At 41.1% G+C, this 25,136-nt stretch overlaps 1 protein-coding gene across 7 annotated transcripts in view; it reads left to right on the forward strand.

The window, feature by feature from the left end:
* Positions 1 to 14,653: 14,653 nt before the first annotated feature.
* CYP27A1 (cytochrome P450 family 27 subfamily A member 1) overlaps positions 14,654 to 25,136 on the forward strand; it is a 43,791-nt gene continuing 33,308 nt past the window's right edge. For 2 of the 7 annotated variants that reach the window (XM_023642350.2, XM_070269269.1), the window contains exons 1-2: positions 14,654 to 15,173; positions 15,282 to 15,716. In XM_023642350.2, the coding sequence (XP_023498118.2) occupies positions 15,456 to 15,716 (261 nt within the window). In that variant the 5' untranslated portion in view covers positions 14,654 to 15,173; positions 15,282 to 15,455. Of the gene's footprint in view, positions 15,717 to 25,136 lie in introns of all 7 variants that reach the window. The other 5 variants (XM_070269267.1, XM_014740439.3, XM_070269268.1 and 2 more) reach the window with 4 other exon arrangements.

The following is a 25,136-nucleotide window of genomic DNA, read 5'->3' on the forward strand; positions in this document are numbered from 1 at the left end:
CATGCAGCCCGGGTTTAGTCAAGTAAGCTCATGTTATCCCTGTCACAAATTTGTCAGCATAATAACTTAAAATGATAGTTAATTTTGTTCAATGTCTCGTGAAGTTTTCGTGGGTAATCTAAACATAATTGTTGGGAACAAATTATTTAGATGTAAATAAAATAAGAGTTTAAACTTTTAGCAATAATTATAGTTTATGGCGTGTGTATTTCAAATAACTTTCAAAATCTCTTTGGTAACTTGAAACTTTGAAGTTTTGCTAGGTTAATTTAAATGATAAAAATTCATTGAGTCTTTAGATCATTTTCAAATAAGATAAGATATTAGACATTAATTCCTAAGTATAAGTTTATCTACTTTTGGCTTCTCGTTATGGAAAGACTAAAAGGTGTTTTGGCTCTATTGGTAAATGTGGCTGTGTTTTATTAAAAGATTATACTATAAAGTAATATGTTTCTAGAAATTATGGAAAGTGTTTATAAATTTTCCAAGCCACACAATGCTAACGTAAAAAACAGTTCATAATTGCTTGCTTACTTAGTTTTCACTAAAAATTAAGGTTTCTAAATGTTAAAAATTTTACTATGATTAAAGCTACTAAAAATTAAATATATATATATTTGTATTCAAGGAAAGTAAGATATAAGAGGTGTGTTTTCAGTAAAGAAGGTATAAAGATGGAAATATTTTTGTTTGTTTGGTTAAGAAAAATAAATTTGTCCTAAAGTACTAGAAGGAAAAAAAAAGAAGGATTAGGACAAATTTAAATGTAAAAAGAAAGTTACAGAAGGATTGTGGAGGAGGAACCCTGAGAAAAGAATTGTGCATGGTCAAGTTTGCTAAAATTAAAACAAATTTAATTAAGTAGTAGCTTATTAATTAATATCAAAAGTAAGCTAGTGCAAAATTGAAATTTGTTTTTTTCACTCTCTTAAAAGGATAATTTTCTTAAATTTTTAGTCTGCTCTTGATAAAGAAATTATAAAAGGTTTTTTCTTTGAGTAGTCTACCAAAAGGGTAGGAATTTTATGTTTTATCAAAATAAATTTCCTATATTGTTTTTATCAGGTCTTTAGTCACAAGTGCTAAGGTTTTTCTTACAGCTATTTAATTTTCTGCATCTGCCTGAAAATCTTTAATTGTCACCACGGTTAAATGGATAACTAAGCATTGTTTCATAGGGACCTATGATATTATGTGGTAAGATGTATTGGTGTAAGTGTTTAAGAATTGTGTAACATTCCCAAAATTCTGATCTGTCCTGGTTATCAGTCATAATTCTAGTTATTATTTTGGAGTGTTATATGTCACAAAAATGGCCAAGATTCTTTGTCAATTGCCATTTTGAAGTCTTTTGTCATTTGCAGACAGTTATTGTTTTACTCTGATGCTTTTACAAATGGTTACATCTTCAGAGTGATTCATGGATAGGACTCTGATATTTACTCTGGAACGCAGGTTTCTGATAAGGTTTCAGGTTATAAAACTGAACTGGGTAAGAAATTACAAAACTCTAACAGAAACTGATGACTTCATGAAACTGCTAAAAAAAAGATCAAGATCAATAGTTGATTACACGAGACCAAATGAACTGGTGAAGATGATTATAAATTTTTATGACTTTTGTTTGAAATATTGCTGATTTTTAAAAATGTGTTGTTTTTTTCAGATTTAAGGAAAACTTTTTAGGGCTGGCCCCATGGCTGAGTGGCTGAGTTCATGCATTCCACTTTGGCAGCCCAGGGTTTCGCCGGTTTGGATCCTGGGCATGGACCTAGCACTGCTCGTCAATCCATGCTGAGGTGGCGTCCCACATAGCAGAGCTAGAAGGACTACAACAAGAATATGCAACTGTGTACTGGGGGGCTTTGGGGAGAAGGAAAAAAAGAGGAAGATTGGTAACAGATGTTAGCTCAGAGCCAATCTTTAACAACAAAAAGAGGAAAACTTTTTCTCTTTTCTCTTAAGCTAACTATGACTTACAGCAATTTGATAAATTATACTTTTGTAAACAGAGTTGAAACATTTATCTTTTTCTCCTACCTGATCCCTCCAGAATTTGGAAACTCTTAGTGAGTGAGTATTGTTGTGTTCCTGGGAATATAGTTATTTGCATAAATTCAATGAGAATCTGTACTCTTTATAACAGGACACAATTGGAAACATTGGTTATATTACCAAAGTCTTATAGATTCTGATATGACCAGACAGCTTTTGAGAAACAAAGATTGGACTTTATGAAATAAAGCCACTTGGAAATACTAGCCTGGTGCCTTGTTTACAGAATTCCCAGCAGCTTACTGGGTAAGTAAGGTCACTTAACCTGGCAGGTGCAAGGAACCTCAGTATTTTGGGGAACCTCAAAAGAAGACAGGAATTCACTAAATCTGTAGATATTGCAGGCAAAGTCTGATGGCCAAGTCCTTGGCTTGGCTTTCCTCGTCTTGAGAGGCCTTTAAAGTTCAATTTGAGGTTCCTTGTAAAAAGTTGCAGCAAAGCAGATTTAAAAGAGCCTATATGATCAATTGCTATTCTTGCTCTACTTATGTAAATAATTGGACCAAATTTATTAAAACTAGACATTTTACAAACCAATTAGTCTTAATTTGGCTATCTTCAGTAAAATTGAGGATGATTTTAGAGAGAAAAATTATAATTCGGTAAAAACTATAGTACACATTTGTGGGTTGCAAATTAAATTGTCTTTGAGGTTTTTTTGTTTTCTACCTCTAAGTTGGACTGGATCCTGAATTCTTCTAGTCTCCTGAAATATCTGGTTACAAATCTCCAAACTAATGTTTTCAATTTTTTCCATCATTTTTATTTGAAATCATTGAGAACTGAAACCATGCTTGTCCCTGAAGCCCAGTAAACTGAAACTGGATAACTTGGTATAAACTGTGTAAAGAGCACCATGATAGCACGCATGTTGCTATGTAAGTCACCCAAAAGGACACCTGAACGCTCAATGACATCATCAGAAACATTTCAGGCTGCAAAAGATGCTTCAACCCTCATGTCTAAAAATCTTCTTGACTGGCTGCCCCCTGGGCTCAGAAACTGGTTTATAATTTGCTCCAACGATTAACCTTCTTTTTCCTTTTGTTTACATAGAAATGCTTCTTATTAAATACCTGATTGCTTGCTTCCACACTATAGGCCCAACTTTGGAAGCCCACCTATATCACTGACTTCTAAATGAATTTAACTGGACTGATCTATTATCAGGACTAAGAATTGTGTTCAATGAGATGGAACAATCTACCACTCAGCTTCTGGACTATGTAACTTCTTAAGGTTTCAAAGGCAGGACTGCGAGGGATCAGAATTGGGCACCCCAAAATGTATCTCTTTACCATTAGGATTACTTTGGGTTGGTTACTTTTAAAAGCTGTAGACAGAGGAGAAGCTCTGAAAAGTAGAAGGTACCCTTTCTAAGAGACATTTACATCTGTAAAGGAAATCTCCAACTGTAAAGTTGTCTCCCTTCCTCTACCAGGAAGGAGGGGGGATGACCTTATCTCTAGAAATTCTTATCAATGCAGAAGGCAAGGACTTAAATCTGCATAATAACCTTACCCTTGTTTACTGTGCTTTTCTGGTAACCTCCCATAACTGGCTGCCACCAACCCCAAGATCCTCATTTGTCTTTAGCTGGAGGTGGTATTTAAGCTGGCAGCTCTATCATTTTGGCAAGTTATCATGTTTCCTGGGTTTCTCCCACATATGTGTGTTATAAAGCTTTGTTTGACTTTCTCTTGTTATTCTGTCTCATGTGAATTTAATTCATAGCCCAGCCAGAAGGACCCAGAGAGTAGAGGATTTGTTGTCCCCCCCTACACCACTCTTCCATTAGGAAGTGGAGTCTAATTTCCCTCCCCTTGAATCTGGGAGAGCATGTGACTATTCCAAGTAAAGAGTATAGCAGAAGTGATACAGCCTCACTTTTGAAGCTGAGTCGTGAAAGATCATGAAGCTTCTGTCTTTTTCTTTGGAATATTCAGGCTTGGAGCCCTGAGCTACCATGTAGTAAGTCCTACCACCCTGAGTCTGCCATGCTATGAGAAAGGCAAGCCGCACGGAGAAGCCATGTGAGGACACTCTGGACAACCATCTGTGTCTCTGAGTCATCAAGTGCTTCCAGATTTTTCCAGCCCTCAGCCTTTGAGTCTTCCAAGCTGAGGTCTCAGACATGGTAGAATAGAAGCAAGGCATCCTCACTCTGCCCACTGCAAATTCCTGAGCCACAGAATCTGTACACATAATAGAATGATGGTTGTTTTAAGTCGTTAAGTATTTGGGCAGTTTGTTGTGCAGTGATAGCAACAGTCTATTATAAATTATCAGTTTCACTGCATAATGCTAGAATGTTAGCACACTTTAGCTCCATATACCCCTTCCTGGCTTTTATGTTATTATTGTGATATTGTGATTTATAAGAAAAATATATTTGCTCATTCAGATGACCAAAATATATTTCTCAAATATATTTGGTCTTTGTCCATGGTTCCTGGCACACAGCTCCCAAAACCCTTGGAATTTCCTGAGCTATAAGAGCAATGGGAGCATCTTTTGTTATAATATTTGGCTTCTTGTCCTCAGTTCCTGAAAATGCTTCAGAGCCATAAAGGTGGAATGAGTGTTGTCTTATAATCATAACAAGACCCTTTCCACCAAAAATTGGGTTTATGTTAATGAGGTGACTACTGGAAAACGTCTAAAGATGGGGGCTGGTTTCCAGGGGAACAAGCCGTGAATAGAGGGTTGGAACTTTCAGTTATACCCCCTGATTCCCAGGGAAGAGAGAGGGGCAGGAGGTTGAATCAGTCACCAATGGCCAATGAGTTAATAGTCATGCTTAGGTAATGAAACCTCCACAAAAACCCAAAAGGAGGGGGTTCAGAGAGCTTCCAGGCTGGGGAACCAGAACGCTTCCACATGCCACAGCGCCAGGCCCAAGCTTCACCGGGACAGAAGCTCCTTTGTTTGGGCCCCCACCCTATATATCTCTTCATCAGGCTGTTGATCATATCCTTTAATATCCTTTGTAATAAACCAGTAATCTAATGAGTAAATGGGTTTCCTGCATTCTGTGAAACATTCTAGTAAATTAATCAAACGCAAGGAGGGTTTCATGGGAACCTCCTACCTGTAGGCAGTCAGTCAGAAGCACAAGTAACGATGTGGGCTTGCGATTGGCATCTGAAATGGGGGGCAGTCTTGTGGGACTGAACCCCCAACCTATAGAATCTGAAGCTCTCTCCAGATAAATAGTGTCAGAAGTGACATGAATTGTCAGACACCGAGTTCGTGTTGGAGCATTGTTTAGTGGTGTGGAAAACCGCCTCCCCCCCCCCCCCCCCCGACAACACATGTTGGAATTGAGTGAGCAGAACCTCTTAACATATGTTTTATTCTACAAATATTGCAAGACTGCTGAAAGCAACACTTTGCTTGTGGGAGCCTTTTCTCCTTAGATTTTCAGTCTCCCACTCTGTGCAACCCCAGAATTTGGCAGGTGTCTTCAGGGGGGAAATCTTTCTGTGTGCTTGAGGTCCCCCATATTTCTGCCAAAATCTTTTCTAGTTTCTCTGTCCCCCATAAATGGCTCTTCTTGAGAGTAAAGCCTGAACTTTCAACCTCCTGCCTGTTCCCAGAATTTCCAAACCCTCCTGGCATGGAAATACCTGTAGTAGTCAGCTACAAGTTCTTACTCGCCAGTGTCTTCACCGCTCTTGACCCTGCTACTCAACGTGTGGTCTGTGGGCCAGATGTCTTGTCATCACCTGGGAGCTCGTTAGAAATACAGAATTTCAAGCCCTTATCCCAGGCCTCCTAAATCAATACTTTCTATCCATTTTTTAAAAGAAGTAAACAAAACAGTGGTTACCGATTAAACAAGACAGCATGGTACATTATAGTACTGACCATTTATGAGGTGATGAACTTTACTTATATTATCTTTCATTCTTACAACAGCCCTATAAATTTGGTATGTATTATTCTTATTTAATTTTTGAGAACTGAGGCTTGCTCAAGAGGTTATATAACTTGCCCAAAGTCTCTCAGCTAGAAAGTAACAAAGCTAGGATGGGAACCTATGTCTGTATGACTGTATGTCCATGCAGCCTATGTTCTTTACTGCGGTGAACACTTTTTCTTATTATAAGGAAATTCATTAAAAAAATTAAGACAACATACAGCAAAGTATAAAGAATAAAAGTCACAGGTTCACCACCATTATTAATTTTGGCACATATATTTCCAATTATGTCTGTGTGTGAAAGAGATACAGAGAGCGGGATCAACTGTTGAAATGGTTTTGTAACTTGTTTTTGTTTCTTCTCAATGAAACATTGTGAGCATTTTAACAAAACCCACGCTCTTTTTCCTATGCATGCTGCCTATTGTTTCAATAAACTCTTTGTTTCAGGATGGGGAGCCCCTTTCAAATGTCAGCATAGCCCCACTGCCCAGGGGCTCTCTTCTAATCAAGTGGTCCTCCCCCATTAAGGAAGCAGTGGTTGGAATGTTTCATCTCATTCCCTTCTGGGAAAGAACGACACAGAGAAAAACAAAATGGTTAATTATTTGCTTTGTAAAAGTTGAAGTTCAGACATATGATGAAATATTTAATCATGAGAGCCAGAATTTCCTGTTTTGAAGAGTAGAAGAGTTACATTAGGTGGCAGAAGCGAAGGCAATGATGCTGAGATCTATGGAAAGGAAGTCAGTACAGACCATTCATAAGCACTGGACCCTTGTTTCTGAATTCTGGCTTTGACTTTACTAGCCGTATGACTTGGGCAAATTATTTTTAATCTCTGCACCTCTGTTTTCTAAAATATTAGGATAATAATGTTATTAACTTAGAGTTGATGCCAGAATCAAATGAATTAATATTAGGAAAGTGTTCAGAACAGTGCCTGGCACGTATTAAGGACTCAAATGTTAGACTCCTCCTCCTCCCTTCCTCTTCTTGTTCTCTTCCTCTTCCTCCTTCTTCTTCTAGGCTGACGTGTGTCCCTGAGATAGGGGCCTGTGTCTGCACTTCTCCTCTGCCAGCGACTTTGAGAATGTGAGAACAGAAAAAACCCATATCTACTTCCTGGAAGGGAAGTCCCAGAGGTACCCTCATGCCAGTATGAGGACATCTGAGGTATGTCAGCAGATAGACCTGAGATGACTTCAAAGTTCTCTTTGCCCTGAATTTGGGAAGAGCCAGATGCTCCCAGGAGCCCATGATGTATGTGGAAGTAGGAGAGAGAGAGAGAGAAGAGCAAGTGAGAGCTGGACCTGAGAGCCCTTTGGTCAAGAATGGGGTTAGAGAGTAAAGCCAGGCAGAAATTAAAATGTTTCAGTTAGTGGCAGCGTGGGCTAATAGCAGCTGAGGACCAGGTTGGGACATGCATTGGGCACAATGTAATCCTTCAAAATTGGACCCAACCACAAAGAGAGGAAAGGGCAGGTGTAGTACTGCAATTCTGACAATTCTACCTGGAGTTAGTGCAGATGCAACAGGCTAAGGGCACAATCCCCGACAAGACTGCCCTCACTTCAAATGCCAGCTGCAAGTTTGGGGGTCCCCAGGTCACCTGCACTTTTGACCAACTGGCTACAAATTCAAGGGTTCCTACAACCCACTTAGGTTTGATAATTCACTAGAATGACTCACAGAACTCAGGAAAGCTCTATACAATTGCAGTTTTATTATAAAGCATATGAATCAGGACCAGACAAGACCTATAGGATGAGGTCTAAGAGAGTCTTGAATGTGGAGCTTCCATGTCCCCGTGGAATCAGGATATGTCACCCTCCCAGCACACTGATATATTCACCAACCAGGGAGCTCTACTGAACTTTAGTGTCTGGAGTTGACACTGGGGATTCATTACATAGGCAGGATTGATAGAATCATTGGCCGTGTGATTGAACTCAATCTCCTGTCCCACTCTGCTTCCCAGAGGTTGGGCTGATATCACCTGGCTCGAAGCCCCAGGCCTCTAATCACGTGACCAGTCTTTCCAGTATGTCCAGCCTCCATCCTGAAACTATCTAGGGACCCACCCTGAATAACAAAGACACTGCTAACACTCATGCCATTCTAACAGGGGCTCCATCTCAGGAACCTGGGACAAAGACCAGACAAATTCCTTACTATGCAGCAGAAGATATCCCTAAATTTAGTGGGGATAAGTTTCTGAAACAAAATGGAATCCCAAGTAAGAGTCTGCTAGACCCAGAAGACCAGCACATACCCTTGAGATTGTTTCTAGAGACCTCAGCATGGCAGCCCTGGTTGGGAAAACAGTGAGCTACCACCCCCCAGAGATGCTCAAGTCACTAGAGCCAGAGAATCCTGCTTTGCTGCAGGCAGGTATTATGCAAGGTCAGGCAGGGGATTCTACCTTTTTATGGGCCACCACCCAACCTCTGGTTACCAGGGTAATAATGGGCTCCTCTTGACTTCCCATTTCTGCAGTAGAAATGTTTGTAAAGCCTAGTCCTTCCCCTCTCACTGTTGGTGCCACTCAAGTACGCAGAACAAGTTAAACAATAATCTTTATGTCACACATAAACATTAAGCTTTGTTTTTATTATCTTTAAGCTAAATCAGGGTGTAGGACCTTGAAGTCTTGGTCTCTGACACATGTCTAGTCTCTGGGAAAGCAGGAACGTCAGTTGCAAGGGAGGACAAATGGAAGATTATTGAGAACTGAGGCCAGACCATGAGGCCCACCTGGAGGCCAGATGTCTGAAGAAACCACATTCCCAAAATAGTTACCTGCATGCCTGCATATCCTCCCCCTACGTAACTGTTCTGGGAAGATGGGCTTTGAGGAAGCTAGTCCGCCATCTTCCATCTTTGCTTGCAAAAACGAATAAACCCTCTCTATTGCACTGACTTGCCTCTGGACTTTTGGCTGGTCTCACAGCAAGCAGAACGAGCCCATTGCTCACTATCATTACCGGAAATCTAGTGGAAAGAGCATTAAACGCAGTACCTGAAGCCCTGGGTTCAAAGTCTGGCTCTGCCACTCCCTGTTCTTTACCTTTCTGAACTTCATTTTTCTTATTTGGAGAAGAATAATGACCTCTATTCAGGGAGGCTATGGTATTCACATAAATTCCTGAGTGGAAAGTTGTTTTATAAAGAGGTGGTGTATTAGTTTCCTAGGGCCGCCATAGCAAAGGACCACAGGCTTGGCGACTTGAACAACAGAAACTTATTTTCTCACAGTTCTGGAGGCTAGAAGGCCAAGAGCAAGGTGTTGACAGGGTTGGTTTCTTCTAAGATCCCCCTCCTTGACTTATAGACGTCCTCCTCTGGTGTCTTCACTCAGTCTTCGCTGTGTGTGTGTGTGTGTGTGTGTGTGTGTGTGTGTGTGTGTGCACGCATCCAAATCTCTTTTTATAAGGACACCAGTCATATTGGTTTAGGACACACTCAACCTCATTTTACCTTAATGACCTCTTTAAAGTCCCCGTCTCCAAATATAGCCACATTTTGAGGTACTGGGGGTTAGGACTTCAACATACGAATTTTAGGGGTACACAATTCACCCCACAACACGTAGTATTTCAAACAGGATTGTACTGACACAGGAACAGGCAGGGAGACAAGTGGAACATAATAAAGCAGAGGGAGAAACCTGGCATCAACAGATTTTGTTTGAGCGGATTAATTTATTTTTTAATATTGTCAGCTGTTTTCTCATAAAAATTCTGATTTTTGGCTTCTCTTCCAAAATCCAAGGCTCTAGCCACACCAGGCCTGCATTCCCACATGGCAACGATTGGCTGGAGCTGGGTGGTAGCTGCCCTGAGGCTGTGTCCATCAGTTCACCCCAATTCCCACCTCTCTCCTCTTCTGGTCTTCTGCCTGGTCTGCTTCATTTATAGCTATTGGGTTTTTGACCTCTGGGATGGAGAGTACAGAAATAGATCAAAATACACACTGGAATTGAAAAAAAAAATGTATGCGGTATTTCAAACCTATAGGGGAGCATTGTGTGGAAGAATTGGCCATGCCATCCCCTCCCCAATCAGAGGACAATTGTTGACTTGAAAGGGTGTAACTGAGGCAGGTGCCTTATCCCTGGCTATCAGAGCATGCAGCCACTAAGAGTTCAGTGTAGACCTTCTGTGATGCCTTTAGGTTTCCCATACCCCCAAGGAAAGCAGGAGAGAAACCAGCTGCTTTGTTTTTCAGCAAAATAATGGCTACTCACTAATTCTGTTAATTTTGAGAGGAAATATTCTTGCTTCGATATAGTTTTAGACTGCACAGTCTTGAGGGGGAAGAAAAATAATTTATCCAGAGTGAGATGCTTCTTTTTAAGGTCAACCAGTAGAGGAACCATACCAGCAGCTCTGCCGCCATGCTCATGGGTGTGAATATTGCAAATAAAACAGGAATTGGAGGTTCTTCTTTCACCGTCTCCCAGGAGCTGGGCTTCTACCCTCTGCACCTGGGGGACCATTGGCTGAAACCCAGGGTTGGATGAAATTACGAAACTGAGACTCAGAACCTTATTTGAAGATAAGAATACAGGCTCCTTGCTGGAAGAAGTGGAATTTTCCTGAGGAAGGGAAGGTAGAGTTTCTCTACTTCGAGACTTGAAGAAGAGGATGCAAGAGGGACATTAACAAACCAAAGTGCTGGAGAACCCAGTTGGAAAGCTGTTGGAGAAGAGCAGGGTCATGAACAGCTAGGCCACCAGCTGCCTTCCCTCGTACGACTTGAGGGAGAAGTGAAATTTAATCTGTTTGAGTCTCAAAGAATTCTCCTTATGGAGTGATCCCCCTCTGGAAATGTCCTAACTTTTCCTAAAGGAACATGTGCTGTCTGGTGTGCTTGTCTTGTGAACACTAAGGAGGCAGGGTATCACAAGGTAGAAGGGTCTATTCTTCCCGTCTCCTGGCCTCCAGTGAGATGGAGGGTCACCCCCAGGTGGACTTGACTCTGAGCTCCAGGGGTCATTGCGCTATCAGAAGATGAGCCAGAGCCAGCTCCTGAAAGCTACATGGCACCAAAGGAGTGTTCTGGAGTGAAATGGAAGATCAAATCTTCTGCTAAGTCCTGTAATTTAAAGAATGCTGCTCCCAGATAGGAGATGAGGACACTCAGCAAACTCTTGAGCTGTTATTTAAGAAATGATGTTGGAAGACTTAGATATTATTTAATTAAATGTGTTGGAATAATTAGATAATAAGTTAAGACCGTATGTCACACCAAAAACAAAAATTTATTCCAAATGGATTGAATTGCTAGCTGTGAAAAAATATAGCATGTAAAAAAATGAAACTATCAAATATGAGGTAAAATATAAGAGGGTTTTTTCCCCTAATAATCTTGGGGTAGTCCCAAGCAAGATCTGAAACCCAGAAGTCATAAAAGGAAAAAATGCCAGATTGGACCGCATAGAAATTCACAAAAGACGCCCTAAAAACAGTCAAGATATAGGGAACACACCCCAGGAGAAAATACTTGTAATATAGATATATAGAGATAAACATATCAGACAAAGATTAATCTCCCTAACAGAAAAAGAATACCAACAAAACAATAAGAAAAGACAACCCAATAGAAAAAAGATCAAAGGATATGACTAAGGACTTCATAGAAGAAAGAGAAATGGTTAAAATGCATGTTAAAAACAAAACAAAACCATGAGCCTTTATAATGTTTAAACATGATTATAAATATAAAATATTTAAACATGACTTTTTCACCTACGGGTGAAAAAGGCTTCTGAAAATATAGAGCAAAGTCTGGAAGAGTATGCACTAAACTATGAACAGTGCTGCATTTTGAGGGACTATAATGGGGGAAGCAGAGCTGGGGTCTTTCATTTTGTTATTTTACATAAATTTTTTAAGTGGTGGGATTATGGGTGATTTTTAGTTTGGGGATGTTTTGCGGTATAATTTAATTCCTTTGAAAGCAATGCAGTACTTTCAGGCGGTTTGGAAGTTTTTGTCATAATAATGTATGAGTTAATTAAAAGAAAGAATCAGATCATTTTTACCTATTCTCACATCTCAAACCGATTTTTATGCACATTATTTGTCCTTGTACTTAACTCATGGATATCTTCAATTATACATTTTCCTGAACATACTTCTTTCTAGATATCCCCCCACAAACCCCCCAAAAAAGAAAAGAAAGAAGGAAAGTAAAAATAAGGTGCCATATATATGTAAGAATTTAATTATTTTAATATATTATTACTTTCACTAAAGTTCTTGGCTCTGGTGAGGACCTAAGTGACTAAGTTACTGGACAGCCAGACATCATTTTGGGAAATAAATTTTCAGAAAGATCAAAAGAAAATGCCCTTCTATGTGACTTTTGAATATACCACTTGAAAAGACTAGCTATTATGTGTAAATATTACATAATTCAAAGAGTCCAAAAGGGTGTGCTATAAAATTGTGTCCCTTCCACCTTTGTCCCTGAGACAGATGCTATCAAGTTTCTTGTATATCCTTCCAGAGATATTCCAGGCATGTGCAAACACTGGAATAATTATATGGTAGTCTACCATAATACAGTTCTGCATCTTGCTTTTTTAATTTAAAAAATGTGTCTTGGAAATTATTGTCTATCAGTGCATATAGAGCTATATCAGTGCATTTTAAAGCTGCAAATGATTCCAATGCATGGATTAACCATAATTTATCTCATTAGTCCCCTACCGAGGAGCATTCATATTGTTTCCAATATTTTCTTTATCTGTACAAACAATGCTACAATAAATATCCTTGTATGTTTGTGATTTTGCAAATGTGTTAAGTATATTTGTAGAAAAAATCCTTACAGGTAGGATTGCTGGTTCAAAAGGTAAGTGCACTTTAAATTTTGAAAACTCTATAGCAATTTGTAGTCCCTTAAACCACAATAGAAAGTCTATTTCCATATGCTCTTAACTACATCGAACTTTTGATCTTTGCCAATGTTATAGGTGAAAATTGGTTTCTTATGTAGTTTCAATTTGTCTTTCTTTTATTATAACTAAACTCAAACGTTTTTGTGTATATTTGAGCCATTTATAATTCCTCTTCTATGAATTATCTGTTAATTATGTTTTAATTTTATTTCACTTCATTTATTTATTTTTAAACTTTCACTCAAATTATAAAAATAATTTTTTGCTATTTAAAGATTCTCTTTGCTGGGTAAGAAAAGAATCCAGCTACATAGTATTTATGAGAGATACTTCTAAATCAAAATAGAATGATTGAAAATAGAGGGATGAATAAGATATATCAAACAAATGCATAAAAAATAAAGAATAACAATACTAAAATCAAATAAACTAAATCCAAAGCAATTTAATAGTTCAAATTTATAAAAGGTCCTATCCAAAAAAACAGATAATAGTTATGAACCTTTATAAACCTGATGACAGATCTTCAAACTATAAAACAAAGATGGTGGAAATACAAGAAAATCTGACAAATCCACAATTCCATATTTTTGGGCTACTTGAATGTACCTCTCTCAGAAGTTAACAAATCTAGTAGACAAGAGTAAATAAGGCTATAGAGGAGTTAAATAACAAAATCAATAAGTTAATAAACAGAGAATACAAATTCTTCAAAAATACACATTGAACCATCAGAAAAATAAAACAAGTAGTACACCGTCAAAAGCGTTTCAATAATTCTAAAAAGCGGAGATATAAACTCTGACCACAATGTAATAACATTATAAATTAATAACAAAGGTATAGTCCCTTTCAAAACAAAAACCCAAACTCCAACTATTTACAAGTAAATAAAAACATGTTTCTCTAAGACTGATAAATTAAAAAGGAAATCAAAATGGAAAATTTGATTTTTGATACTGGGAAATAAATGACAATGAGAGAAACTGCGTATTGAACCTTGTTGGATATGGCCCAAAATTAAAGGGGATAATAAAAGATAAAATTAAGAATTTTGGTATAAAACTAGAAATGTAAACATGACATAGATTTGAAAAAACTAATCAAAATTGAAAACTGAAAAATACAATAATGAAAATTAAGAATTCAGTGGGTAGATTTAACAGCAGATTAGACACTGCTGAACAGAGAATTAATGGGCTAGAAGAGACAAAAAGAAAAAGACAGAAGAGCGGGTAAAAGACAGGATACCGTCAGGTCTAAGGTGCGTAATTTGAGGTCCTAGAAGGAGAGGAGAAAAGGAAGGGCGGAGAAGCAGTGTTTGAATAGATAATGTCTGAAAAGCTCCCCAAACTGGTGAAAGACATTCAGTCACAGATTGGAGAAACTCTATGATCCCTAACAGGATCAGCAAAAAGAAATGCACACCAAGCCACACCAACTGTCAGTCTAATTGTTGCCTCTTTGAACTAAATATGTCCTTTTCCCCTCCGGCTGCCTATAAATAACCCAATCTTCAAATGCTCTTAGCTTTATCATCCAGCTAGTTCCCTCAAGGAGTTGCATAGACTTTGACCCTGTGTTTATTTTATATTTGTATGAGTCATGTTTTTAACTTTTTCAAGATTATACTTTGAATATATATGAAGCAGAGGATTCATGAAACAGTACTTTTTGTTCTTGCAGTATTTTCTGTACTATTTTATTCTTTTCCATCTTACTAAAAAATGATTCTGGTCACACTCACTACATGTGGTCTCAATCTGCAGTTTGAAAACCCTGCTTCAGGAGCTTTGAGAGTGTGCGGGAGGCGGTGAGGGAGCGGGGGTAAAATTGCATTTAAAAATCCCAATACTGAAATTTGTCTGTTTGTCTTCCCCCTCCGGGAATCAGATGACTTTGAACACTGCGCCGTGTTTTTGTTTGTTTGTTTGTTTGTTTTCTGTTTCGCTCTCTGCTCGCTCGGCGCGCAGACTCCCAGACCAGTCCCGGGAGCCGTTAGGAAAATCCAGCGGCCAGTTTAATCTCAGCAGCCGCTTCCGTCCCTCCAGGCAGGGAGGACCACTGGGCTCTAGCGCTCTGGCGGGGGGCGAGCCGGCGGGTCGGGGGAGGGCGGGTCGCTCTGGGTGGGGCCTCCCGGCCTTAGAAGCCTCCCAGGCTGGCGAGAACTTTGCTGTATGTCTGCCCGGAGTTAAGACCAAGCGAGCTTCAAGTTCTCCTTGAGAGTTCGCGAAAGTTCGAGGTGAGGAGTCGCAGAACAGGCGCCATCGTCGGAGCTCTGTGGGCCTCCCTAAGTCCCCTTGTGCATCTTATGCCTTTGGTTGGCCAGCCCCTTCCTCGGGCCGGGAGGCGGACGGTTGTAGAAGGTGGCTTCCGTGTGTTTGTTAGGTCCAATTTGGAGGGACTGAGGACTGCGACGAAAAGTGAGCAGTAAGCGGACTGGCTGGCCTTCGACCGCCCCACGCAGGCTACCGGTGCCTTGGAGCCCGCCCCTCCTGATCTCTCTCTCGGGGCGTTCCGGTCCCTCTGCACTCGCGACCCAAAGGCGCGGCGGCGCGAACCATGGCTGCGCTATGCTGCGCGAGGATGCGGTGGGCGCTGCTGGGGACGCGAGTGGCACGCTCTGGCCTCGGCCCACAAGGAGCCAGAGCCAAGGCCACCATCCCTGCCGCCCTCCCGGAGGCCCAGGCAGCCGAGGCTCCCGGAACCGGGCCTGGCGATCGGAGGCTGCGGAGCCTGGAGCAGCTTCCAGGGCCAGGGCAGCTGCGCGCCTTGTTCCAGATGTTAGGGCAAGGCTACGTTCTGTACTCGCACGAGCTCCAGGTAACTGAACGAGCGGGGCCTCGCGACCGGGGGATGGGGGTGAGCACGGGGACGGGAAAAAAAAGTGAACTTAGCTCGGGACCGACTCGGGGTATGGTCATAAACTGGAAATGTGCAGGGGTTATTTGCGAAGGGTAGATGGAACCCTTTGAACTGAAATAAGGGATCGAGGAGTGGCATGAAGCAGGAGGACACCAGGAAGGAAGTGACTTGGGAGGCGAAGTTTAAAGTGAACAGAGGTTGAGAGAGGAGGGAAATGTCTTGGTACCAGAATGGCAGATGCAAGCGTGTCCGCTGCCAGATGTCACAGCACCGCTGTTTAATTCTGTGGTGTTACTGGCAACCACAGACTTCTTCCAAAGGAAATGGCTTTGGGAGGATTACAGAGGATTAGCAATTTGCAAGATAAGTTCCACTTAGGGGAAAAAAGATGTCACTTCTCAGGGAGTGACAAAAATCATAGATATGAAGGAAAAGGTGCATTTTTGTTATTAAGAAATCAAAATTTTATTATTAAGAAGAGTTTATCCAGTGGGACGCTGAGATGAGGCGGAGGTGAACAATCGCCCCGTCTCGACAGAGACTGGAAAGCCCAGTGCTGGTTTAGTTGGAGAGGTTTTAGGAAATGGACGAAAGAGATTCATGTGGGATCTGTCTTCCTAATTATGAACTCATTATGAACCAATATTAACTAGCCCGCTCTGCCCCAGACTTTTTCCCAGGTGCTGGGATTCCGTGGGATGAGGCCAATGCTTTATAGGGTGTATAAGCTCCTTTGGGGAAGAGGGCGACAAGGGAGTAAACCGATTAATGAACAGCTAATTTGAGGAAGAACTTGGGTGCCCAGGGAGGAGAAGCTGGTCCATGGTTGGGGGAGGGGGAGGCCCTTTGACTCACATGTGTTGTCCGGGCACTTGTGTGCTTATCAGTGATTGACAGGAGGAGCAGGCAAGCCTTGGGCTGGGCTGGTGAACAGACTGGTTACATGCGGCTGTACTGGGCAGGAGTCAAAAATGAGGAGCTGTGGGGGGTGGGGATGGGACCGGCCTTTGAGGATGGCCTTGAAGGCCAGAATAAGGGCCCTGATTCCACTGAGGGGCCATGGTGGGCTCTTGAGCAGGCCTGGGGTGAAGATGGCCTCCAAGGGACGATGTCGAGGTTAGGGTGTGTGCAGTAGGATAGATCGGACAGGAGAGGTGGAGAGGGCCTCAGGTGACAAAGGGCTGGGTGTGGCAGTCTCCGAGCCACCCTCCAGAGAAAACGGGACTGGGGGTTGAGGACGAGGGAAAAAATGACTCTGAGGGTTTGAAGGTCTAAGCTGACCGCATTTTCCCGGCACCTGCAACCTCTGCGCCTACCTGAGCTGCTGCTGTTTCCCCCGGAGGCTCCTCTGTTGTGCTCGTGTTTCTGAGACTCGGTGGGCAGGTCACAAGGCACTCAGAGATGGTTAAAAAAATCATTCCCTGTGGGCTCAGCTCCAAGAAACCAAGTCAGTCAAGAAATCGGAGTTCTGTCAACTTCCTCTGCTCGATTTAACTTCTAGAAATGTGAGAGGCCCAGTGAATGCCCCAAAGGTGGGGACTAAGAATTTCTCATTGTTTCTCAGGGGGAGTTTACTGGGAGGTTTTGCTCAGGATTATCTCTAGAGCATTAACTACCAAAGAAATTCTGGACTGCCCTAGGAGGTGGAGGAGGAAGCAGGAGAAAGCCAGGAATGTGTGGCCAGGGCTAGGATTTAGGAGAGCCCCCCTCGCTCCACCCCTTGCACCCCAGCTGTCGAGAGCCACGTGAACCTGGGCTGTGCCGTGGGAATATGTTAGCCCTTTCCACTACATATGTGCCTAAGTAAGAGGTGTGAGTTACTAAAGAGCAGAGAGCTGCATATCTATAAACCCCATTTAATACTCCTATTGAGAAAGGGGATGCTTTTCAGTGACCCACTTTGTATCGGTTCAGATTCATTTGGTTGCTGCCCACACTGGCTTAAACTGTAAAGCAGCTTTATTGATTGATATAATCGAAAAGTCTAAGAGTTGGTTGGCTTTCAGGCATGCTTTGCTCTAGAGATTCATGAGATCATCAAAGCTACAGTTTTGTTTTTCTGTGGTTCCCTTGGCTGTGCTGTCTTGCAGAAGTTAGTTGGCTGGCCTGGGTTAATTGCCCATCCCTGAACCTATCACAGTGGCCACAGGCAGGCTCTGATGAGCTTAGACCCGTGCAGGCTCACCCCTAAAGCTGGGGTAGGAGCCCCTCCCACCTAAACCGCACAGAAGGAGGAGTGGAATTGATGTAAGTGCAGCTGACCATAATGTCTCCTGCACCTTGTCAAAAACTGCAGATCAAATGTGAAAATATTGAAATCAGCTTGGGGAAGCATAGTAGGACATAAGGGGGTGGAAATTGGGACATGTGAAAATCGTGCTAGTTCGTAAATGCCAGTTCCTTTCTCTTTCTTACTAAAACAATGTCCAGAGTGCTGGAAGAATGAAATGTGAACATATGTTAAATTTGTGTGTAAGTTTATATTAAACTGATATCTTTCAAAAATGTCAACCCTGCGAATGATGAGATCTCTATCTATTCTGTAGCTATTATTGTGGATTGCCTGGGTTAATGACCTCTCTTGTGTCCCCTGATGCCCCCTGCACGTATTTGTCACTTCATGTATCATGTTTCTTTATTTCTAAAGTTATAAATTTTTGTGTGTGTGTGGTAACTTTTCACATCTACTCTCTTAGCAATTTTCAAGTATACAATACAGTATTATTAATGATAATCCCTGTGTTGTACATTACATCCCCAGGACTTATTAACTGGAAGTTTGTACCTTTTTACCAGCTTCACCCATTTTGCCCACCCTTTACCCCGCTCCTCTGACAACCACCAACCCATTCTCTGTATCTGTGAGTTTTGTTTTGTTTGTTTTTAGATTCCACATATAAGTGAGATTTCAGTATTTGTCTTTCTGTGTCTGACTTGTGTCACTTAGCATAATGCCCTCAAGCTCCATCCACCTTGTTGTAAATGGCAAGATTTCCCTTTTTTATGGCTGAGTAATATTCCATTGTATATATGTACACCACATTTTCTTTATCCATCCATCCGTAGATGGGCACTTAGGTTGCTTCCATATCTTGGCTGTTGTAAATAATGCTGTGATGAACATGAGGTGCATATATCTTTTTTTTTTAAATTGAGTTAATGATAGGTTATAATCTTGTGAAATTTCAGTTGTATATTATTGTTTGTCAGTCGTGTTGTAGGTGCACCCCTTCACCCTTTGTGCCCACCCCCCACCCCACCTTTCCCCTGGTAGCCGCTAATCTGTTCTCTTTGTCCACATGTTTAAATTCCTCATATGAGTGGAGTCCTACAGAGATTATCCTTCTCTAACTGGCTTATTTCACTTAACATAATTCATGAGGTGCATGTATCTTTTCAAGTTAGTGTTTTCATTTTCTTTGCATAAATGTCCAGAAGTAGAATTGCTGGATCATATGGTAGTTCTATTTTTAATTTTTTGAGGAACCTGCATACTCTTTTCCATAGTGACTGCACTAATTTACGTTCTTACCAACAGTGCACACGAGTCCCCTTTTCTCCATATCCTTGCCAACAGTTGTTATTTGTCTTCTTGATAACAGCCATTCTAACAGGTGTGAAATGATATCTCCTTGTGGTTTTGATTTGCATTTCCCTGATGATCAATGATGTCGAGCACCTTTTCATGTACCTGTTGGCCATCCGTCTGTCTTCTTTGGAAAAATGTCTGTTCAGATCCTCTGCCAATTTTTTAATCTGATTGGTTTTTTTGCTGTTAAATTGTATGAATTCTTTATATCTTTTGGATATTAGCCCTTATCAGATATATGATTTGCAAATATTTTCTCCCATTTAGTAGGTTGCCTCTTCATTTTGTTGATGGTTTCCTTTGCTTTACAGAAGCTTTTTAGTTTGATGTTGTCCCTCTTGTTTATATTTACTTTTGTTACCCTTGTTTTTGGATCAAATCCAAAACATCATTGCCAAGACTGATATCAAGGAGCTTACCTCATATGTTTTCTTCTAGGAGTTTTATGGTTTCAGGTCTTATTTCAAGTCTTTAATCCATTTTGAGTGAAGTTTTGTGTACGGTGTAAAATAGTGGTCCAGTTTCATTCTTTTGCATGCGGCTCTCCAGTTTTCCCAACACCTTTTATTGAAGAGACTGGCCTTTCCCCATTGTGTATTCTTGGCTCCTTTGTTGTAAATTAATTGGCAATATATGCATGGGATTATTTCTGGGCTCTCTATTCTGTTCTGTTCCATTGGTCTATGTGTCTCTTTTTATCCCAATACCATGCTGTTTTGATTACTATAGCTTTGTAGAATAGTTTGAAATCAGGAGGCATGATGCCTCCAGCTGTGTTCTTCTTTCTCAAGATTGCTTTGGATATTTGGGGTCTTTTGTAATTCCATACAAATTTTAGGGTTATTTGTTCTATTTCTGTGAAAAATGCCACTGGAATTTTAATAGAGATTGCATTGAATCTGTAGATGGCTTTGAGTAGTATGGACATTTTAACAATATTAATTCTTCCAATCCATGAGCAGGGAATATCTTTCCATTTATTTGTGTCTTCTTCAGTTTCCTTTTTTTTAAGATTTATTTTCTTTTATTTTTTTCCTCCTTCTCCCCAAAGCCCGCCAGTACCTAGTTGTATATTTTAGTTGTGGGTCCTTCTAATTGTGGCATATGGGATGCCACCCCAGCATGGCTTGATGACTGGTGCCAAGTCCACACCCAGGATTCGAACTGGTGAGACCCTGGGCTGCCAAAGCAGAGTGCACAAACTTAACCACTCAGCCATGAAGTTGGCCCCCAGTTTCTTTTTTTAATGTCATAGTTTTCAGTGTACATCTCCTTGGTTAAATTTATTCCTAGGTATTTTATTCTTTTTTTTTTTAAAGATTTTGTTTTTTCCTTTTTCTCCCCAAAGCCCCCCAGTACATAGTTGTATATTCTTTGTTGTGGGTCCCTCTAGTTGTGGCATGTGGGACGCTGCCTCAGCGTGGTTTGATGAGCAGTGCCATGTCCGCACCTAGGATTCGAACCAATGAAACACTGGGCCACCTGCAGCAGAGCACGCGAACTTAACCACTCGGCCACGGGGCCAGCCTCTAGGTATTTTACTCTTTAATGCAATTGTAAATGGGACTGTTTTCTTAATTTCTCTTTTTGATAGTTCATTATTAGTGTATAGAAATGTAACTGATTTTTATATATTGATTTTGTATCCTGCAACTTTAAAGAATTCTTTTATTAGTTCTAATAGGTTTTGGTGGAGTCTTTAGGGTTTTCTATATATAATATCATGTCATCTACAAATAGTGACAGTTTTACTTCTTCCTTTGTGATTTGGATGCCTTTTATTTCTTTTTCTTGCCTAATTGGTCTGGCTAGGACTTCCAATACTATGTTGAATGAAAGTGATGAGAGTGGGCATCCTTATCTTGTTCCTGATCTTAGGGGAAAAGCCTTTAGCTTTTCACCATTGACTATGATGTGAACCATGGGCTTGTCATATATAGCCTTTATTATGTTGAAGTATGTTCCCTCTATATCCACTTTTTTGAGAGTTTTTATCATAGATGGATGTTGAATTTTGTCAGATCCTTTTTCTGCGTCTATTGAGATGATCATGTGATTTTTATTCTTCATTTCGTTAATGCGGTGTATCACATTGATTGATTTGTTGATGTTGAACCATCCTTGCGTCCCTGGAATAAGTCCCACTTCATGGCATATGATCCTTTTAATGTGTTGTTGAATTTGGTTTGCTAATATTTTGTTGAGGATTTTTGCATCTCTGTTCATCATGGATGTTGATATAATTTCCTCCTCTTGTAGTGTACTTACCTGAGTTTAGTATCAGGAAGTGCTGGTCTTGTAAATGAATTTGGAGGTATTCCCTCCTCTTCTACTTTTTGGTAGATTTTGAGAAAGATAGGTATTAAATCTTCTTTAAATGTTTGGTAGAATTCACCAGTGAAGCCATCTGGTCCTCAGCTTTTGTTTGTTGGCAGGTTTTTGATTACTGATTCAATCTCCTTTCTAGCAATTGGTTTGTTCTGATTTTCTATTTCTTCATGATTCAGTCTTGGTAGGTTGTATGCTTTTAGGAATTTATCCATTTCTTCTAGGTTGTCCAGGTCGTTGGTGTATAATTTTTCATGGTAGTCTCTTGTGATCCTTTGTATTTCTGTGGTATTGGTTGTAACATCTTCTCTTTCATTTCTGATTTTATTTATCTGAGTCCTCTTCTCTTTTTTTCTTGTTGAGTCCAGCTAAAGCTTCGTCTATTTTGTGTATCTTTTGAAAAATCCAGCTCTTAGTTTCACTTATCTTTTCTGTTGTCTTTTTAATCTCGATTTCATTTATTTCAGCTGTGATCTTTGTTATTTCCTTCCTCTGTTTACTTTCAGGCTAGTCGTTTTTCTTTTTCTAGTTCCTTGAGGTGTAAAGTTAGGTTGTTTGTTTGAGATCTTTCTTGTTTTTTAATGTAGGCGTTTATTGCCATGAGCTTCCCTTTTAGAACAGCTCTTGCTGCATCCCATAAGTTTTGGCTTTTACTGCTCTTTGCACCCTGAAGCCTCCACTCCAACTCTCCACTGGACATCAGCATCAAAGGCCAGATGATCCGTGACCTTCTGAACCTGGCAGGCTTTGTTCTGCCCAACGCAGAGGATATCATTTCCAGCTCCAGCAGCTCCACCACCAGGTCAGCCTCCTTGCTTGTCTGTGGCTTGGCTGGCAGCACGGGCAGCCCCATCGTGACTCTGGGAAGGAATGGTGTCTAGGCGCTCCCTCCTGTGTGGTCTCCCTTGCTGCTTGCTCTGCCCCTACAGTCTGCCCATGCACCACCCCTGAAAGCATGTTTGGTCGTGTTGCTCCCCTGCTCTGGAATCTCTACAGGGCCTGGGGAGTCAGCTTTAAACTCCTCAGGGGGACATTTGAGGCCTCAACCTCCTTTTCCCAGGCATTCCTCCCTTTAAGTTTTGTTATGTTGTATTTCCATTTTAATTTGTCTTTAGGTGTTTTTTTTTTTAATTTCTCTTTTGATTTCTTCTTTGACCTGTGGTTGTTCACTAGCATGTTGTTTAATTTCCACATCTTCATGACTTTTCCAGAATTGATTTCTAGTTTCATTCCATTTTGGTGGGAAAAGATGCTTGATATGATTTCAGTCTTCTTAAGTTTATTAAGACTTGTTTTGTAGCCTAATATATAATCTGTCCTGGAGAAGGTTCCACGTGTGCTTGAGAAGAATGTGTATCCTGTTGCTTTTGGATGGAATGTTCTATATATATAGCTGTTGAGTCTATCTGGTCTAATGTGTCTTTTAATGCCAATGTTTCCTTATTGACTTTCTGTCTGGATGATCTGTGCATTGATGAAGTGGGGTATTAAAGTCCCCTACTATTATTGTGTTGCGGTATCTCTCTCTCTAGGTCTGTTAATGTTTGCTTTATATGTTTAGATGCACATGTTTCTTATCATCACCTGTCTATATGGCTTAGAGACCGGGTTGTGAAGCTCTGAGGGCTGGGCCTATGTCTTTCCCACCTCTGTGACCCCAGCACCGGGCACAGTCCTGGGCACAGGGGGGAGTCTCAGTAATGTTTGATAAATGAATACATTTCATGTACCAGCCATAGGGCTGTGAGTGGTACTGGGCAGTGGCTCCATCTGGTAGTAAACTTGTCTGTGAGACGTCCCCCAGAGTGAATGTTCCAGGAGATAGAAAGTGGAAGCTGCCAGTTTCTTAAGGCCTGGGCCTGGGAACGGGCACAATGTCATTTCCACTGTTTTCTATCCATCGAAGCAGTTACAGAGCCCACCCAAATTCTAGAAGAGAAGATGTAGACCTCACCTGTGAATGGGAGGGATATCGAAGAATCTGTGTCCATCTTTAATCCACTGCCTCCTTTTCCTAGGATCCAGGTACCCAGGGAGAGAAATTAGTAACTACTTTAGTGGACTGCTTGGCGTGCAGGGACCTCAGAAGTAAAGGAATAGAATTATATGGGAGGGAATTTCATCTTGGCCTTGGAGAAACCTGGTTGAATGTGCTTCTCTGGTGCCTGTCCATTAGATTAAGTATCTCTCTCCTGAGAGATAAATGCTGCCAAATTCTTGCTTTTTGGCTCCCTTCTTCTGGATTTTGTAATGGCCACTCCCATTGTTAGCACCTTCTTTCTTCAGTTTGGCTAATACCATTGATTAGATGGATTTTCTTCCCCTGGTACTCATGTTACCATTAAGCCTTCTGGAGATTATCCTCCAGTTACTTTGCCTTGGCTTGATTATTTTTCAGTCTCGTCTGGCGGACATTTACAGGTTGTCCTGGAGGCTATTGCAGAATTGGGTGTACTGCCAATTTGAAACTAGATATTAAGGTAAAAAATGTGAATCATACCAATCTAGCAAGAGCACTGCCAGAATTTTTATCTTACAGATAAAATTCTATGGTCAAAGAGATATTCAAGATAGCAATATTTCTGATTGGGAAAGGTTAGAATGACTTACATGTCCCAGTAGGGGGCTAAATAAATAAATCATTGCACATTCTATGTGATGGAATTTTATGCAGCCATGAAAAAGAACAAGGGCAGATCTGTGTGTAGTAATATGAATTGCTTGCCAAGAGACAGGAAGAAAACAAGGTGCAAAACTATATAAGATGCCATCATTTGTGGGTAAAGAAAGTGAGGTATATATGCATATATATGTTTCCGTGGGCATAAAATATCTCTGGGGGGACAACGAGAAACTGGTGATGCTGGTTGCCTCTGTCTAGGGGTCTTCGAGTCTGGAGGTGAGAGCTGGGAGGAAGACTGACTGTTTTTGCAGGACTGCTGTGGACTCCACCAGAGCTTCCTCTGGCTTCACCTGCCCAGGCATCGTTCAGCATCTGTCAGGTCGTTTTGTACCCTTTTGTTAACAGTGTGCACATATTACCTTTTACAATTTAAAAAAACAAAGCAAAAGAATCGAGAGCAGGAGACAAAAGAATGGCTGACTAAGTGCTTCCTGACCCGACATCACATTCTGAGGTCTTCTGATTTCTCTTCCTCTTGTGCCCCTGTTGGGCTCTGGGTCCCTGCTTTTGACGCCCGCCTCTGCGTCTACATCCACTTTTCAGTTCTACATCCGTCGCTGACCATCCCTCCTTGTTCCTGGAACACTCTCGTCGTTCCTCTGCAGCCCAGCCTGGCTTGTGGGGAAAGGTGTGCTCAGAGGACTGAGGTTTCCTCTGGGTGTGTGAGGGGTGTGGGTGAGGGGTGGGCAGGGCTTCTGTTTTCTTGATGGCCTCGCTGAGGGCATCGTAGGCAATGCCTTTTCTTGGATCACTTTTGGCTTTCCTCTACCCTCAGCCC

Source organism: Equus caballus, chromosome 6 (genome assembly GCF_041296265.1).
Source record: "Equus caballus isolate H_3958 breed thoroughbred chromosome 6, TB-T2T, whole genome shotgun sequence".
Taxonomy (NCBI): Eukaryota; Metazoa; Chordata; class Mammalia; order Perissodactyla; family Equidae; genus Equus; species Equus caballus.